The 18,778-nt window shown below is 33.6% G+C and overlaps 3 protein-coding genes across 4 annotated transcripts in view; all 3 read right to left on the bottom strand.

Moving 5' to 3' along the window:
* Positions 1-1,190: 1,190 nt before the first annotated feature.
* On the bottom strand, positions 1,191-7,495 carry LOC109112387. Of its 2 annotated transcripts, none has more exons than XM_042776428.1 (18): positions 7,299-7,495; positions 6,919-7,066; positions 6,530-6,631; positions 6,237-6,320; positions 5,974-6,030; positions 5,716-5,799; positions 5,397-5,477; positions 5,123-5,218; positions 4,894-4,986; positions 4,698-4,781; positions 3,652-3,756; positions 3,204-3,356; positions 2,900-3,016; positions 2,351-2,443; positions 2,120-2,206; positions 1,840-1,926; positions 1,618-1,710; positions 1,191-1,425 (listed from the first exon to the last, which is right to left on the bottom strand). In XM_042776428.1, exons 1-17 carry the CDS (start codon positions 7,345-7,347, stop codon positions 1,629-1,631), a joined length of 1,602 nt encoding a protein of 533 aa, XP_042632362.1. In that variant the 5' UTR covers positions 7,348-7,495; the 3' UTR covers positions 1,191-1,425; positions 1,618-1,628. The 2 variants fall into 2 exon arrangements, with proteins under 2 accessions (XP_042632362.1, XP_042632361.1); XM_042776427.1 differs by lacking the exon at positions 1,191-1,425 and adding an exon at positions 1,433-1,539 and having other exon boundaries at positions 7,299-7,494.
* Positions 7,496-9,096: 1,601 nt separating this feature from the next.
* On the bottom strand, positions 9,097-14,774 carry si:rp71-15k1.1 (uncharacterized protein LOC322393 homolog). The gene is made up of 18 exons (XM_019124936.2): positions 14,644-14,774; positions 14,456-14,521; positions 14,155-14,296; positions 13,965-14,069; positions 12,734-12,805; positions 12,567-12,623; positions 12,334-12,417; positions 12,122-12,214; positions 11,867-11,962; positions 11,698-11,790; positions 11,526-11,612; positions 11,130-11,234; positions 10,701-10,850; positions 10,498-10,605; positions 10,236-10,331; positions 9,875-9,952; positions 9,584-9,679; positions 9,097-9,461 (listed from the first exon to the last, which is right to left on the bottom strand). Exons 2-18 carry the CDS (start codon positions 14,505-14,507, stop codon positions 9,392-9,394), a joined length of 1,584 nt encoding a protein of 527 aa, XP_018980481.2. The 5' UTR covers positions 14,508-14,521; positions 14,644-14,774; the 3' UTR covers positions 9,097-9,391.
* Positions 14,775-15,601: 827 nt separating this feature from the next.
* Positions 15,602-18,778, bottom strand: part of LOC109112389 (histone-lysine N-methyltransferase 2B-like) — a 39,152-nt gene continuing 35,975 nt past the window's right edge. The window contains 3 exon segments of the mRNA XM_042776376.1: positions 15,602-17,342; positions 17,452-17,581; positions 17,735-17,818. Of these exon segments, the coding sequence (XP_042632310.1) occupies positions 17,067-17,342; positions 17,452-17,581; positions 17,735-17,818 (490 nt within the window). The 3' untranslated portion in view covers positions 15,602-17,066.

The raw sequence follows: 18,778 nt of genomic DNA, 5'->3' as shown, positions 1-18,778 counted from the left end.
AGATTTTCAGTGCCCTCTGCTGGTTGATGGTGAATGTCTGTTCCCCTTTATTAGTCAACAACATATTACTTCATACAACATATTAATTAATGCAACTACATTTGAGATAGCTTAGCCGTATAATTTAAGTCTGGGGAAGTTACACCAAGCTATAATTATAAATCTTTTACTAATTATAAATATCTTTGCATGGTGCTTTGGTAGTTTAGAAATGCTCAAAGTACAACCAAAAAGATTAAATGGAAAGTCAAGTATTGATGCATGTTGCTTTTTGTCCCTTTTTGCTGACTTGGCAGACCTAAAAACAGATGTTTGATTACGCTATTCTAAGTAAATAAACGTCATATCTTTGCATGGTGCTTTGGTAGTTTAGAACTTTCTTCTGATTACGCTATTCTAAGTAAATAAACGTCATAAAATCATATAAAGCAGATCAGATGTTTGTACTTTTTTTTTTTTTACACATATATAATTTGGTTAGCAATACAGACAGTTTATAATGTGAACTGTTTAATCCAGCATCAAAGGAATAATTTCTCCAAAAATTAAAATTTGCTGAAAATCCAAGAAATCGATGAGTTTGTTTCTTCTTCTGAATAGATTTGAAAAAATTTAGCATTACTTCACTTGCTGCAGTGAATGAGTCCAAACAGCTGAAAAAATAATCCACATATAACCAACACGACTCCAGTCCATCAATTAACATCTTGTGAAGCAAAATGCAATGAGTTTGTAATAAACAAATCCATCATTAAGAGCTGTTAACTTTAAACGAGTCCTCTATCATTTTTATTCTTTTCTCCAGTGAGAAGGTTGTCTCACCTGAATCAGGAGAGAAATATGCACAGATTAAGCACCAGTCACAAGTCTGAAACAAATATGTTCCAAAAAAATATGTCAGTGAACTTTGAAGAGAGAGGACAACAGGGGATGGACATTTTCACTGGAGGAATATTTATTATGGATTATGGACTCATATTTTGGCCAGAAGCACCAGTTTAAAATTAAAACACCCTAATGATGGATTTATTTCTTACAAACCTTCAGCTTTTCACTTCGCTATAAAAATAATCCATTGACTAGAAACTTATGAAATACTTATGAAATCTTTCATAATAAAAAACAAGCACACCAACACTGACGGCACTCATTCACTGCACAGGATCCACTGATGAGCAAGTGATGTACAGTAATGCTTAACTTCTCCAAATCTGTTTCGGAAAAAGAAAAAAACTCATCTACATCTCAGATGGCCTGAGGGTGAGTACATTTTTGGCAAATTTTCATTTTTGGATACACAAACCTTATCAAAATATCTTATCAACACATTTGGGAAAGAGCATCAGATGCATCCTCAAAATGAAATGATGAGGCCTACAGGTCAGAGACTACCAGACCTGATTTCAGCATAACAGACACGAAGCACTAAAAAAAAAAAAAAAAAAAAAAAAAAAAAAAAAAAAAAAAAAGATAAGGAAGGGCCATCAACTATAAGGGTTCCAATCAAACAACTTCAGCGATTGAGCACTGGCAAATATACTAGGAAGAGAAGAGGGACAAGGATTACTCATAGGTCACAGAATGACAATAAAATTTAGAACAAAATTTAGTTCTTGCCTTGAGAGAAATTAATTAGACAGCAGAGAGGCCAGATTAACCAGGACAGAATCTATGGTAAATAAAGCCATCACCATCACTTTGCCAAGAATTCTGAAAGAAAATGGAAATGTTAGCAATTTAATTTCTACATTGTATTTGATATTTTACTGTATGGTTTCATAACTACTAATTTTGGAATTTAATATTTCAGAACTTTTAAGTTAAAGCATAAATTCTTACTCAGTGGAAGCACTGATCCTTTCCTCCAGACCATCGATCATTTTTACATATTTGTCGAAGAACATTTGTGTGACACTATTAAAGGTTCTTTATAATCATGAAGAAAACAGTAAAAATGTTATTTAGTTGGCTAATTGACAGTATAACTAATAATAACACAAGATCAATGCAATTTTCAGACACTGCAATAAGTCTGTAGCATATAGGCATTTCTTTTAATGCAGACATATGTAAATGTGCAGCTGTCCATTTTTTTTTTATTCCAAGACACTTTTCTTACTTTTTTGCTTCATCAAGCTTCTCTTGAGTTAATTCTCCACTGTCAGTTAACTCTTTAATGAAAATGCTCTTCACTTCATCCCAGCGCCTATGAAATGTGAGGTAAAAATTTCATTTGCTTGATGATTTATTACATTACAAATTAAAATGTTTTGTTTGGAAATGTCAAAAGTAAGACTAAACATTCAGGAACAGACATGTTGAGCACAAAATAATTTCTGTTACACTTTACCTTGCTAATTCTTTGTGTCCAACATTTTTAATTTGTCGGTTAATCTCAGAGAGAACTCTGTCCCAGATGGCAAAGCACGTTCCTTTAATTTTGCTGTTGCAAAAATCAGCAGAGAAAGTGGTTGGGATCAGTTTTATATTTCACTCATAAATTAATGCTTTGAGCGTAAATGAAATTTAGCATTATGTCCCTTGCTCACCAATGCTCTGATGTGAATGGGTGCCATCAGATTGAGAGTCCAAACAGCTGATAAAAACATCACAACAATCCAAAAGTAACCAACAGAACTCCAGTCCATCAATTAATGTCTTGAGACGTGAAAAGCTGAGTGCTGACTCTCATTCTGACGGCACCCATTTAATGCAAAGGATCCATTAGTGAACAAGTGCTGCAATGCTAAATTTCTCCGAATCTGTTCCGATGAAAATACAAAGTCATCTACATCTAGGATGGCCTGGGGGTGAGTACATTTTCTGCAAATTTTAATTTTAGGTGAACTATTCCTTTAAACATACGCACAAACAAACATCAGGGCTTTACGTATTATACCGTAAATGTCGCAAGGGGTCCTCATATTCCACATTTGATGTTATTTGGTTTTTCTTGTTTATGGAAACATGAAAAATTTCATTACTAATAATATTCCATATTTCATAAATCACAGACCTGGAAGACAACAGAAAAGGACATTTTTGCATTAATGACCAAATGATGATGAATCAGCACATAATCTTTAGTTTAGTAATTGTACAGGTGTAATATGCTCAAATGTGTTAGTATTTAGGCATCTATAACATATTTATAGTCGCCATATTGAGTTAACAGACTAGTGGGAAATTAAACGTGTTCTTACTTCAGATTGAACATGATGTCCTCGCCTAATAATTCGGTGAGAGTGTTTTCAGTGTCAATAAAAAAATCATTAACTTCAGACATCCCAAGGCCATTTTCAGACAATCTTTCATAAATTGGAAGAGGGTATACTGTCGCCATCTTCATAATGGCCCTGTGAAACAAATTACAAAGTGAATGGACATACATTTATGCATCTATACTCAAAAGATGTTCAAACAGACTATTAAACTGGAATGCAATACATTCATAAGGCACAGCTTATACTTTCATACACACACAATAAGCATAACAGCATTATGTATGATAAATGGATTTTAATCCATGCATATTTACTTGAATCATGCTTTGGGGTCTGTGGTCTCAGTTAGTTATTAGTCATACCAAGTTATTAATTCACAGTAATTTATGCACAGTGTGTACTGAATGAAAAGCACTGTCATACTAACCAGCTGGATTGATTGAATCTCTCATCTCCAAAAATCCCATTACCCCATCGATCATATTCTAGGGCAGCATTGTCAAAAAGATCACTAAAACGCTCATCTGCCCAACTAGATAAAGAAAAGGAGTTCCATTCAGTCACAGTTATTACAAATGCCATTGCTTTGATACAGTTCTTGGTTTCACAGTGAAGATATTTGCACAAAGTAACACTCATAAACCAAACTCAACTTTCTGAAATCAAAAAAGTTTTGTGTAAAAATGTACTCACCCTCGGGCCATCCATGATGTAGATGAGTTTGTTCATCATCAGAACAGATTTGGGGAAATTTAGCATTACATCACTTGCTCGCCAGTAGATCCTCTGCAGTGAATGGGTGCCGTCAGAATGAGATTCCTGATGAAAGCTGATAAAAACATCATAATAATCCACAAGTAATCTACACGACTCCAATCCATCAGTTAACACCTTTTAAATTGGAAAGATTTTTAACTTCAAACCATTAATTCCTGGATAAAAAACAAGCCCTCTATCCATAATATTAAAGTAATCTTATCTGACCCAGGAGATAAATTTGCAAAAACAGTCCAAAACAGTTAAAAACAAATATGTTGGTGTTTTGATGTGAGAGGACAAAAGGGGATGGACTTTTTTGCTGAAGGAAGCATTATTAGTGATTATGGACTCATATTTTGACCAGAAGCAATGGTTTAAATTTTAAATACCAGTACCTTAAACATGGAATAGTTTTTTTTTTTTGTTTACAAACACACAGATGTTCACTTCACAAGACATTAAATGATGGAGTGGAGTCGTGTGGACTACTTATGATTTTTTTTTTTTCCCGACGGCACCCATTCAACTGCAGAGGATCCATTGGTGAGCAAATGATGTAGTGCTAAATTTCTCCAAATCTGTTCAGATGGGGAACAAACTCATCTACATCATGGATGGACCGAGGGTGAACGTTTTCAGCAAATTTTCACTTTTGGAGGAATTATTCCTTTACTGTGTTTTTGCTGTATTAAAATTGAATTGAAATGTTCTTACGCCCAGGTTTGAAGTCCTGTTTCTGGGCTAGTAATTACATGATATTTTTCAGTATCTTTCAACACTCTCAGCTCCTTCCACCTCCTGCAACACAAACAACTATTATATTACATAAATTATTTTGTCTATGTAACACGTTTTTTTATTTTATGTAAGACTAGCCCGTATCAGGTAACTATTATGATCATAGTCTTACCTTACAGCAGCTAAATACTTGTTATGGAATGGCTGGCTCTCAGAGTATTCCAATAGTTTATCCCAGTAAAATGCAAGAACTCCAGATGCAGTTCTATGAAATACACAGTCCGTAAATTGCAGGTCACACTTCACAGCCACTATGATTAAAAAACATACAGCTAAACAGTATTTTGGGTGAATTCAAGTGAACATGAAAATCAGTATAGAAAATAATACTCTCAATGTACCTCAATGTTATTAGAAACTCATCCTTCTCATTCTGCCTCTCTAAGGTGGAAATTTCCATGGCCTTCTCTCTGACAAGTTGCACAGCCATTTGCACTCTAAAAAAGTATAACTGAGACTATAAAAATCTAGATTTGTCATCTGTGAGTGTATTTTGACATTTTAACAGAACCTTTTTAGGAAACAGTAGCTGCATGAAAGAGTCAACTTGAATGCAAGAGGTGTCATTGATTTTGTGTGATTTAACACATCAGTGCATGACAAAAAAGATCTTACTCATCAAAAAGTTGATTGATGTCTGTCTTTCCAAGTTCCATAGCAACTTTTAGGATCTCAGCCACTTTGGGCTGTGCCCCTCTGTTATATATCACAAAGAAAACAATTCCCAGTCAACATGAATACTAATATGCTTTATATTAACAAATATCTTCATCTGAACTTTGAGTGATACAAAAAAAGCAACAAATTAATAAAACAATATCTTTACAGTGTCTAACTATAAATTAGCAGCTAGACTGCAAGATATTTCTATCAAATATATTATTTCATTATTTCAAAGGGACAGAAACAGTTTGTAAGAAACAATGCGTCATACAACTTAGACAGAAGGTAAGCGAGGAAGCCCAAGGAATCTCTGTAGATTGGTGGAGCTCCTGGAAGGTAGCGTGACTCCACATATCTGCATTAAACAAAACTGATGAACTATGTTTTAGTTATCTATAATTTCAAACAGACCCTGAGAAGATTATCTGCATTTTAGAGGCAGTGGATTTGAACTGTTCAATGGATGCCTCTTTACACTATTTCAAAGCAATATTTTCAGGCATCTTGCAAATTCAGTCAAAAACCTTACTTCCAGAAATCCACCACTGTCTCGTTTTTGAAGATCCCTTTATACATGCCAAATTCTCTGTAAGAAGACCAGAACATATTAGTCAGTCTTGTGAAATGAGATATCATATATTCAAGATGTTTCAACAAAAATATATTCAGCAACAGACACATTCAACCCTATGCATATCAGCATGATCTTCATTAACTCATTTACATGTTGTAAAAATTATAATTAAAAAGTTATACAATAACATTAATTAATTGGATGAATGGTCTTCATACTGGCCAATCCATGAGTCCCTGGGGAATGCTCTTATGAGTTGAAACAGACCGCCTTGAAAAACCATACTCAGTCTGTGAATAATGCTGTTAAACACACAGAAGGAAAATAAAAGATGATAATCGGGATGGTTTGAAATTGCTCAGAAGAAAACAATATCACAGGAGTTTCCTTAAACCTAAGTGGATTGTGTACAGCTTTATTATTAATTATTTAAATGTTTGTTTTAAGTTCAGTATACAGTATGATTATAAAGTGCAAACGGTGTTTTGTATCCAGTGGATGAAGTACTCACTGCAGTGATATAATGAAATGATCATGTCCTTTAGCTTCTTTCTCAGCAGTGATCTTCTTGATCATCTCCTTCAGAGAAATCCACAAGTCTTGCAATTCAGTACTGTACAACACAGAAAACAATGGTAGTGGATTTACACTCCTCCTTCCAAGAAAAGTGATAGAAATATTGCCCAATGTACCGTGTTCACATGAAGAAATTTTCCATATTGATTTTTCACAGGTGTTTTACCTGTATTTTGAATTAAGCATTGCATTGTCCATAAACTTGGAAAACATGCTGGTAATTTTCTACCTGAACATGATCTTTATCTAGTTTTGCTACTATTTTTTTTTTTTCTTACAGCGCACGGTCCATGTTAACTTTACATCATACATCTCTGGTTTTACCCTGTTTTATTGATCTTTTTTTGTTCCATAACCACTTCTGCTGCCCCTTTTAAATTGTCCAAGGTTTTCAAAAATGCTTCAGCTCCCAGCGTGAAGAGTTTGTCTGCCATTTCATAGTCCTCATCCGTTAGGCTGATGCTGTCCACACCTGTATAAAAAAATAAAAATCAGCTAAAATATAAGTGACAGTATAATATTCAATGATTATATAAAGTCCAACCACAGTACATATTTTAATATCACATTTATATTTAAATAATCATTGTGAGATTAATATTATCACTCATTCAAGAGACCTGCCATGTCTAATGAGAAATTAAATACCACATCAGATAACAATGGTATATATAAGGTATATAAGTAAACAAGTATTAGCTTACCTTTAAAGAGCAGAACAGCTAAGATTAAGACAGCTAGTGACTTATTCATATTGTTGTTTCTTTCTCAGAACAAAAAACTAAATAACAGAAAGAGATCACAACATATTCACTGTGGACTTAAACATCAGGAGTAAAAAGCTGGACTAAATTTTCTCTCTACTGATATGAACTTTCATCTGTGTAAACACATCTACTGAATTTACCTTGCAGCCTGTCTGCTCTTATAACATGAGAAGTGTTTCAATGTCCACTCTGAAGGTTACAATAATAGTGCAGACAGTATTCAGTTGCCTCTTTTCAATTGTAAGTTTATCAATATCAGTTTTGCTCAATATGTTAAAAAGGTAAAAAAGAAAAAGAAGCAAAAGAAAGGTTACTAAAACTAAAGGTAGCTCTAAAGCAAGTTAACAAAAACTGTTCATAGTAGTGCATGCATGTACATGCCAAACTGGAAAAACTGACAGTAACTATGATTTTGACGATGTCAGATTACAAGAACTGATGAATGTTTTGTGCAAGAAATGCAATGTCAATATTAAATTGAATGTAGGCCATGAGTTTAAGGTACGTTGCCAATGATCAGATCAGTGTGAAAGTCCATGGTGTGTGTGTTTTTGTCCAGATCAATATTTCTTCAGTCAACATAAGTTTTTATAATCAGTAATTTGTTAAAGGAAAAAAATGTTGAAAAGCAGAGGTAAAATTTAAGTCTTAAGTATGTCAAAATTCTAGGAATGGTGTAATTTTGATCGTATTCCTACACTTAATAAAGGTAAAAGTGCTACAACTAGATCTCAGCTCCTAAATGATTTAAGAGTGCTGGAGATGTCTCTCAACCTAACTTAGGGGTAGCATGATGACTGTGATATGTTAAAACCACACTCTCCAATATGGAAAAAGTGCTTTAGACTTGCATAATAGTGGAATTTGGATAAATGCGATTCATAGTTGACTAAACAAGTGAAATCCATTGATATATTCATTTACTGCATTTAATGAATTTCTTTAAACTCATTTTAATGAATATAGTGTACAACATCATTATTAGTCGGGTATAGTTACATGTGCAATCACAGAGTGACAACTACATGTCAGATTGTTACAGTAGTCAGGTGAGGGTTAATGTACATCCAGCTGGTTGTTATTGCTGAATAAACAGGGTGATCAGGAATGAATGCTGTAACGGTGAAAGAGGTGGTCAGTTATTAGAGTGTTGTTATCGAAAAGTAATTATTAGGAATTTATAGTTTCATGTGTGGTGCTTTGAGAGATTCCTAATATGTAATAACTAATCTTTTATTTAGGCTATATATGTCTCTGTTAAAAAAAAAAAAAAAAAAAAAAAAGTTATGCGAGTTGCCATTATATTTCGCAAAAAAACAACAAAAACTACTTTATAATAAGTACAAGGTGCTTAGCATATTTCTACAAATGATTCTAGTTCTTAAAAATTCTACATTGCTAAAAACACGTATTTTATGTTTTCTTTTTAGAACAGGAAAACGCATTTATATAATGCACATTTTCTGCATGATGCTTAGATTGCACTTATATTTAGATTTTGTGCAGTTCTCAATATGTACATTGTTTAGAGGACAACATTCAGCAAGGATATTAACAAATAGAGGGAATTAAATTTGGCCTCATTTCATTCACTGTGACTAAAACACCATTTGATGTGTTATAATAAATCATGAACAAATGTCATATAACAGTGTCATATCAATACTATTACATCAAACCCTTGGCCTTGCACGTAAGTGTTAACACATGAAAATAGATCCAGATGTTATTGATATCAAGATATTAGGCTGTTTTTATTAAAGTGTTAAGATGCTGGAGGATAAAAATGTGTAAAACAAATAAAAAGTAATGCAACAAATCATGTTTTTGATGAAAACAAAGCATTACAGTACAACAAATACAGTGGAATTTGGTTTACTCAATATTCACTAATGCAATTATCCTAGTATTCCTTCAGAGATAGGTATGCAATAACAGCATCTTAGTTAAGTACTGTTAATACATTCCTGGTATGATCCTGCTTATTGCCAGCAGTTGCAATCTTGACATTGCCTTCAAATATATAGAGTTTAATCCAACAGGAAGTCCCAGGCCTCATTAAACATGACGTTTATGTGATGGATCAACTTCATGAAGATTCTGAGGAAAAATGTATATTATGAAGCTTACTAATTGTACTTAATAGTTTAAACTTGCAATATGAACTGATATTTATTTTCAGTCTTTTAAATGCAGATTTGGTAAGAAAATGATAATCTTACAAAACAGTTGGATCGATCCTTTCATCAAAGCCATCAACGAGATCAGTATACTGCTTCAGTCTGTCCAGGATCCGGTGAATGGCTTGAACAAAGTCTCTTTATAATTGAAAAACAAAAAGAGAGCCAGTTAAATATGAATAAACCTCAAAAAGATTTTTGAAGATTCAAAAACTAAAAATGGGAATTAAGAACATACAGTACATGTCTTTGCATATTAACATTTTCAGATTTAGAGCCACATATTAACTAATAAATCCTTGTCCTTAGACAAAACTTGATCTTTCCTCTTACTTTGGTGCTTCTTCAAGCTGCTTTCGAGTAAATGTTTCACTTTTCAGTAACTCATCAATGATGATATGATTCCATTTGCTGGGAAACATAAAATTTCCAATTGATTATTTGATTCATAAGTGAACAAAAAATTATAAATGAACAAGAATCGTTCACAAGAACATGTTAAATTTCAGCCAGAACCAAGCAGTTCAGATTTCCAACCTCACCGCACTGGATATATAAAAAATATAAAAGGATATTTCTATAAAAGGACATTACTATTACACACTATTTTCCTATTTAATGCTGTTCAGTTGCATTATTACAGTCTGTATTGTTAAAAGCGCTATATAAGTAAAGGTGACTTGACATTTCTTACCTCTGCGTTTGCTGGTTTTCAGTCTTCTCAAAATATCCGTATTGTTCTAATTTAAGAAAAGTGCTCCACAAGTCTAGAAACACTCTCTTTATTACTCTACAGCAAACAGACATGATGATTATGAAGAGGAATATATTATATCAAGAGAGCAAAGGACTAACCTTCTAAACAAATATATATATAAAAAAAAATACAAACTTAAAAAGATAATTTATTCAGTTTTGCAAACTGATTTTCATGAGGGTTTATTACATTGTCTTACCGCAAAGGCAGTAATAGTTGGTTATCTTCGCTATTTGATTTCTCCTCTTCAATTTCTGAACTAAGTAAATATAAAATGAAACGAATGCAGCTCTCCAAGAAGGTTTGTCTGCAAGATAGAAAAGAACAAATAAAAGTCTTAATATTTGAATATTTACATAGTAAACAAATAGTAGCGTCACACAGATGTTTTATGCAGCTTACCTGTTAAAGGACATATCGTTCCCTTCAAGAATAAGAGTTATGTGGTTAACTCTGAGAAGAAACTTGTTGATCTCACTAATGCCAAAGCCAGCTTCAGACAGTTTTTCATAAACAGGAAGAGAGTAAACAACAGCGCTTTTGACAACAGCCCTGTGAAACATCCAAAAGAAAATGGAGGGATCTTTTCAGTTTTAAACCTTTAATCAGTCATTAATGTTGCTTTTGTCAGAAGTTTATTAAATATATCTTCATGTTTGTTTAATTCATCTGAAACAAGACATGAACGGCTTTTGAAACGTGAACTGCTATTCCCTTCGCAAATTAAATCTGAAGCATCAGAAGCGGGGTTACATATTCACTTACCATAAAAAAATGTGGTTTAATTTTATGCAGTACTGATGCATTAATAAAGTTTCAAATGAAATTTACCAGTTGGACTGATTAAATCTGTCCAAACCCAGAGCTGCATTTCCACGATTATAATATTCCTGGGCCGCGGCCTCAAAGAATTGACCAAAATGAAATTCAGTCCATCTAGAAAAGAAAAACGGAATGATAAATGAATGATACAATGCAGAGTCAAACCTTGAAAATAAAACATAACAACATTCCACAGAATTCAACTCAAATGTTATTCTGTTTAAGAATCTAACTTACTAACAGTGGACCATTATAGTTTAAGTGATTCTAATGATAATTATGAAAAATTTTAGTAGCCTGAAAAAAAAAAAAAAAAAAACCCCCCGGAAAAGCCCTGGGATTAATTACATATTGGTTTAAATGACATTTGCGATATTCCACATTTTGAGCATCTTTCTTCCTTACTTCAAAATTTCACGCCTTGTATCCGGGTCTAAAAGCACATGATAATTTTCACTTGTGTTTCTCAACTTGGTTAGCTCTGCCCATTCCCTGTAACACACACAAAAATATTCTCTTTAATGCTCATATTCTTCATATTCTCTTATATTTGTGCAAAACTGGACTGTGGTCTTACTTCATAGAATCCATGTATTGTGCATGGAACGATGGCATTTCAGTTTGTTCCAAAACTTTATCCCAGTAAAAAACAACCAATCCAGATGCAGTTCTAGAAAACAGAAACATAAACAGATTAATCTTTTGAACAGATTAAATACAATATTGAAGTTAACAAAGGTTTTTACCTTAATGATACAAGGAAATCATTCTTCTCTTTTCGTCTTTCCAAAATAGAAATTTCAAAGGCTTTCTCTCTAATCTGATCCATAACTTTCTGCACCCTTTGGACGAGACAACAAGTGTTTAAAATGACACCTTAAGAAACACATTTTTGTAATGGGCTTATGTGTGCATTTTAGCCAAATACATTACATTTGGAGGACAATAATACAGCAAATTTGCTTTGAGCTCCAACAGTATGGCTTTAAAACAGCTCTTACTCTTCATGAATTTGGTTAAAATCCATTTTTCCAATCTCCACAACAGTATCCACCCCCGCTTCAAGCATGTTCACCAGCCCGGATTTCACCATTCTGTTAGATGCCAGAAATACACTACACTTTAAAAAGTAAAATTACTAAGTGAAATTACTTTGTAAAATGTATATACATGTACATGCTAATTATTACAAAATCATATAGTGAGGTCATACGCCTTAGCCAGAAGGTAACTGAAGAACTGCATGGGTTTACTGTAGACTGGAGGAGCTCCTTGAAGATAGTACGACTCCACTTCTCTGTAATAAACAAGTCACATGAATAAATTAAGTTATGAGCAAAATCAGAGAGGTGCATGGCGTGGACGGTGGATTTGGAAGGCCATTATGGACCAGCACTTTGGCAAATCAACACTAGAGTTGTCTATTCTACGTGAACACATGCTTACTTCCAGATGTCTGGCATTGTCTCATCCTTTAAGGCCTCACGGTACATCTTCTTATAACTGCAGAAGAAAAGCACATTCACAGGTAATATATTAGTCATGAGATTCAGTGACTAATGAATGAGATCCATTACTGTCTTGAAAATGTGTAAAGATAGTAAAGCTCTTACGGTAAGAAAAACTTGTCAAAGACATTCTTAAACGTTACCAGAAATGTACCACCAGTTGATATCAAAAAATATCTGTGAATCAAAGAACAGAAGCTATAAATATATATATTTTTAAATGACCAAAAAAATCCATTACATAAAATAAGACATATTTGTTCTTTATCAAACAGGTTTGGCCCGTTCACACCAAGAACAGGCCAAACTATAAGCTTATAAAGACTATTCTAATCATTCTAAGAGAATGAAGAAGTTCACATCACAACTATAACAATAGCAACACAGAGAAAATATACTGGTCTAACTTATTTTGTCTTGGAGTTGAGGTATAAAAGAGAATTAATATTGAGTAATATCTTTGATTTTACTGCACTGCCACTATCGAATGAGAACAAAACTTAAATGAACCTGGAAAATGATACTAACTTTGCAACATTTACAATGTTATTGAACTGAATCAAAATTGAACAGACTTGAACTGAAAAATTACACTATTGTCGTCTGTATAGCAGCTTTACAGCTGAAATGTAATTTATCTCATAATTTACTTTGCAACGTTTTCCTGACCTTTCCTTTATAAAAATGTGAAATTGCTTTAAAACAATCTGTACTGTACAAAGCACTAGCCACACACACACACACACACATATATATATATATATATATATATATATGAATGTGACTTAATAAATAAATGTGAAACAAGTAAATATCTTGTACAAAAAAAGGATCTTGAAACAAAGAACAATTCACACCAATAATTCTGTTTGAATAAACTGACCTTGATAACTGCTTTCATAATTAATGAACTTTGCACCATTCACATTGCTAAACTGAATCAACACTGAACTAAATCAAGCTGAATGATGACACTGTTGTCTATTTAGAGCTACTTCACAGCTGAAATTGTATTTGTTTCATAAACATAGAACACTGATATTGATATTTGTTTATTCCTGTGGATACTGCTATATAAAAATTTTACTTGACTTGAATGTTTGCACCTTCTGTAATATTAGTGTATAAGTCCTCAGTGTAAAAAGATGAATCTCAAAATCATATAGTCACTGTTGGAAGGGGTTTAAATATGCAGAAGATGAATGTGTTGGACATAGAAGACTTCTCTGAAGAACTGTAGGCAGTTTAAATGCTTATAACAAAGGATTCATTAACAACCATCACAAACCATCTAACAGCATAAACAATGTTATTATGACTATACAGTAGTACTTACACTGGCAATATAGTTGAATCATCCTGGCTCTTCCTAATACTCTCAAGATTTTTCAGTGATTTTGCAATATCTTTTAAGTTTTTCATGTATTCTTGAACAGCGATCCTATAAAAACACAGGAAAAAAAAAAAAACAGGCAATGGCCAAACCAACAATTCAATAGCAGTACATAATCCATAGCTGGTCTTACCTTGATTTTCTGAACTGATCATCTCTCAAAAATTTCTCTGTCGTGTTTCTGACTTTCTCCACCAAGTCTAAAAAGACTACAGTCCCAGAGTTGAGGATTTTTTGTTTTAAGTCATCATATGATGGTTCAGCACTCTGCACACCTTCAGATCGAAGACAGAATCGTAAACCATGTCAGAGATACAGAATGAGTCATAGCTACCACAAAACTCTAAGTCAGTTGGTCCAGAGCTACTGCTTTTGTCTATTAAAATGTAGTTTTATATATTGGACCACAAAGACAGTGAAAACAATTACTATACCACAGCAGCAGAGAAATGCAGTTAAACTTAAGATGGCCAAAATCTTATTCATGCTTCCGTTTTATGCTGAAAGAGGAAAACAGAGAGGTCTAAGCAATACAAATGCCATTAAGGATTCAGGACACCAAAATCAATGGATGTCTACATTGTACTAAATATTACAGACCACAGAAGTGACGAACACTTACTTTTTGAGTCTCTGTGCATATGACATAGCCCTCTCTGTCCGACTGTTGCTTAAATGGGTCATTACATGGTCACCTGTTCACAGTAGAGTAAATGTGTGTACAATTCACGAGGACAGAAGGGCAGATGTGGGACTAAACAAACATGTATCTGTTAATATTTGAGTGTTTTGTCCATTGGTTGTTACTGAAGGTGTAATGTCTGATTGGATTTCCAAAGGAAAAATTGGACAAAAAAGGCAGATATAGCAGAGAGAGGAGCCTGATCCTCTCCTTATTATTAATAATGTGCATATAATTAAAACTCTAACATATTTAGATGAGTTTAGCATGAACAAGATGTTGCATGGTGTATTATATTATTAAACACAATAAAAATAAAATGTTTCAGAATTACATTTACATTTATGCATTTAGCAGACGCTTTTATCCAAAGCGACGTACACTGCATTCAGGCTATACATTTTTTACCAGCATGTGTGTTCCCTCATGCTGAATTAGTCATAAATGCTATAAGATATTAAATCACAAATATCTGAAAATTATAAAGGCATGTCAAAGTAGAATCTTGTAAAACTATAAAAAATACAAATTTACAAGCATTGAATGATTCGGCAGTTAGCATATAGGCTGATGATGAATAAATATAAATTTCACTAATTAAAAAAAACCTTTTAGCTTACCCACAAATCCATTAAAGAATAGTCATTAAAAAATATCCAGCATAATATAAATTTGATCAACAGACATCGTGTTTACCTGAGCAATTTTAAATCTTAAAATTGCTCAGGTAAAAGCGAAAAACTATTTCCAAAAAGGTCATATCAAGTTCAAGTCCTTTAAAAGCCAAATGAAAGCCATTTTTTCTTTGGAATACCATGCTGTAATAAAGTATGCAGGGGTCAATTTTGATTTCAAATGCACTTATAATATTTAGAACAAAAACAAGTTTCAAGATTGCTCTGTTCAAATATTTTTATATCTTTATTACATACAGAACATCATAAATAAAAAAAGTGCGTAGAAAAATTTAACAGACTTAGAAATTCTTGTATACAACTATATACAAAGAGTTAGATCACGTTCAGTGATGGATTTAAGCCAGAGTCTTCATTTTTAACAAGCACACTTCAATTCTGTACAAAAGCATGAGGGAAGAGGGATCCGGGAATTCTCAGGAAAAACAAACAAATGAAACAAACAACCCCTACAGTCACATTGCATAAAATCAAAGCTAGTGTGGGATTATCCCAGCATTCTTTATACTATTGTTTATACTGCAACTTAACTAGCTGTCACTGATGTACTGAGGTAGTCAACCCAAACGGAGACGTCAGACGGTCTAAACATGCTGCATTAGGAAGGGTATCACAAAAACTTTGATACCCTGGCTATTAACAGCATGTTGGCTGTTTCGAGCTCAACCCGCCATTCATAAGTATGGTTTTGAATATTTCCTTAAATACTGGTGCACTGATGATCAGAATGGGACTTTTCAAAACTAACACTGCACAAGTGATCCTAATATGTAGAATATTACAATAGACCCCCAAAGTCTGGCCTCGAGATATAAAAGCACATAAAAACAGTGGGTTCTTAAAACCAATCTGTCAAAAATTGGACTTCAAGTGAAGTCTTATGAAGAATGGTAATCTGTACATGACCCAGAATGCTGTAAATGGTCTGTATATGCATTCAGAGCAAAGGTACTCTAACTTAATATGACAGACAAGGGTATTAAATTTGGTTGTAAGTGACACATTCATTTGCACCCATTAAAAAAATTTAAAAAAAAAAATGAAATGCACAAACGTAAATTTTCTGGAAACACACAGACTCCTGTTAGAAACTACGTTGTGTGGCAAGCTTGTTCATGGTTTGACTAAAGATTTTGTCTGTTCTGGAGAATATGTACAGAGCTTACATTTCAGGGGGAAAAAAAGAGCAAAGATTATTAAGGTGCTTTTGAGGACGACCTATAACAGGAACTCCTCTTGATTCAGTAGCAAAAATAATCACATCCTTTCTGACTTCTAGGTATCCTCCAATATGAAAACTTCTTTACATGAATTCTGCCGGCTAAAGATCCTTCCAGAGCAGATCTACTGCATCATCAGCGGCAAGATTTGAAAGGCATGCTGGGACAAAGTAGCATAAGGACAGTTTAAATAGTTAAGTAAAGGGTTTTTGGTAAATTGTTGAATCAAAGCAAACTGCCTCATCCAGTGCAGGATGTTACTAGGGTGTCGAATGTTGTGGTAAGAATCATAACTCATATGAGGTAACCAATCAAGACTCAATATGGTGTTTCCTTCAGAATACATTCATCTCCGCACCATTAAGCACATGAAATAAGTGTCTTCCTTCAAAAATAGCCACCCACACCAAAATATCCCCTCCTAAACCATTGAGTAAACATGCTGATTTTAATTCAGGAAGCGTCGGCAGCGCCGGGCCCCACAGTTACAGTGCAACTTGTTGTTTGCATCTTCAATAGGGAACTTGTAATCATAGGTAAGCTCTTCTCCACGGTAAATCTTCCGCAGGGCGAATATAACGATGTGCTTCTGGCCCTCCACATTGATGACTCTTGAGTAACAGTTAGGGTCGCAGGAGTGATTTATAAATCGTGCCGCGTTTCCGTGCATGGTGGCGTCCACCACATCAAAGTCATCAATGCGAAACATGTAGCAGCCAATGCCCTTTGAGGGAAGAGAGGCAGGAAACAGACAGTAAAGGGTTAGGAACAAAACATCACTGATGTTAGATGTTTTTAAGCAAAAACTATACACTGGGACAATTCATTTTTACCTTGCTGTCATAGTATTTCTCCCTTTTGTCTGTGAGAACTGCGCGGATGACGTTGCCAGCGTACTCGATCACCATCTCTCCAGCCTCAATGTTCCTCTTGCAGAAAAGACCACGACCATGTATAGCAGATCTATCATGGAGATAAGGAAAACATGATTGCACCATTTACTTTTCCTCTTTAAAGGTTACGTTAATTACATCTTTTTTATTAGCATGGGACTGGCTGATTTTACACAGCTAGTTTTTATGCTGCAACACCCTGCATCTCTTGGGAAGGCATTACCTGTAAACTCCCACAGCCTCTTTCGAGGTTTTCTCCAAGTGTCTGAACCTCATAGCCATTGGCAACTCTGTACTTGTGGCTCGTCTAAAAGGAAGTCAAAATAACAGGATGAGTCACGAAAAACATAAAAATGTTAACAACACTAGTAATGCATTGATTTTACATAGCTAAACAATCAATTATTTTGGTATAATAGTTGATAAACAACATAACATTTGCTCTGACAAATAAATTTAAGCATACCATAATATGCAGTATGAAACAAGGATATTCATTTTGAAATTTGCTCAGGATTATATTAAGCAGTGCGATACGAGTAATTTTCATATATTATTTATTATATTATATTTCACCTATTATATATTATTATTATTTTATTCTTTAATGTCTTCTTTTAAAAAGGTTTTAATGATATTGAAATATTTTATACCATAGAATTTTCATAATTCTTGTCACTAATGTCAAAGCTCAAGCTCACTGAAGATAAATAAATAGTCAGTGATGAAATAAGGATAAGAAACTAATTGCAAGCAAAAAACTACAATAAATAAGAAATGCTACATACACTGTGTAAATTAATTCACTGTCAATTGTATCTATCTATCTATAGATAAGACAGATAGATAGATATAATTAACGTGTATTATGTATAGATTCTATACACACACACACACACACACATATATATAAATTATGATTATTATTATTTTTTAATTTCTTCTTATTAAAGTTACAAAACTGATTTAGTCAAGAGCATTGAGAGATTTTCTCTTACTGTTATTTGATTAATATGAATTGCAGACAGGATGAATAATGGACAGCTTCCCCTTTAAGAGCCCCTTCAATAGACTGTTACATATGCATTTTCTTTTTCAGCTGTTTACTCTCTCTTAAGACCTAAATAACTGTGTTTATGAGGATACTTGCAAAGACGGGGATTCTGACACATATAAGTGTGTTTATGTAATCGTTCAAAGCCAATAAAATGGCAAAAAATTTGCGTTCCTCTAACACAGAAATGTCACATGCATATAGCTCTGTTGT

Source organism: Cyprinus carpio, chromosome A19 (genome assembly GCF_018340385.1).
Source record: "Cyprinus carpio isolate SPL01 chromosome A19, ASM1834038v1, whole genome shotgun sequence".
Classification (NCBI taxonomy): domain Eukaryota; kingdom Metazoa; phylum Chordata; class Actinopteri; order Cypriniformes; family Cyprinidae; genus Cyprinus; species Cyprinus carpio.
This window is presented reverse-complemented; position numbering and strand designations above follow the sequence as displayed.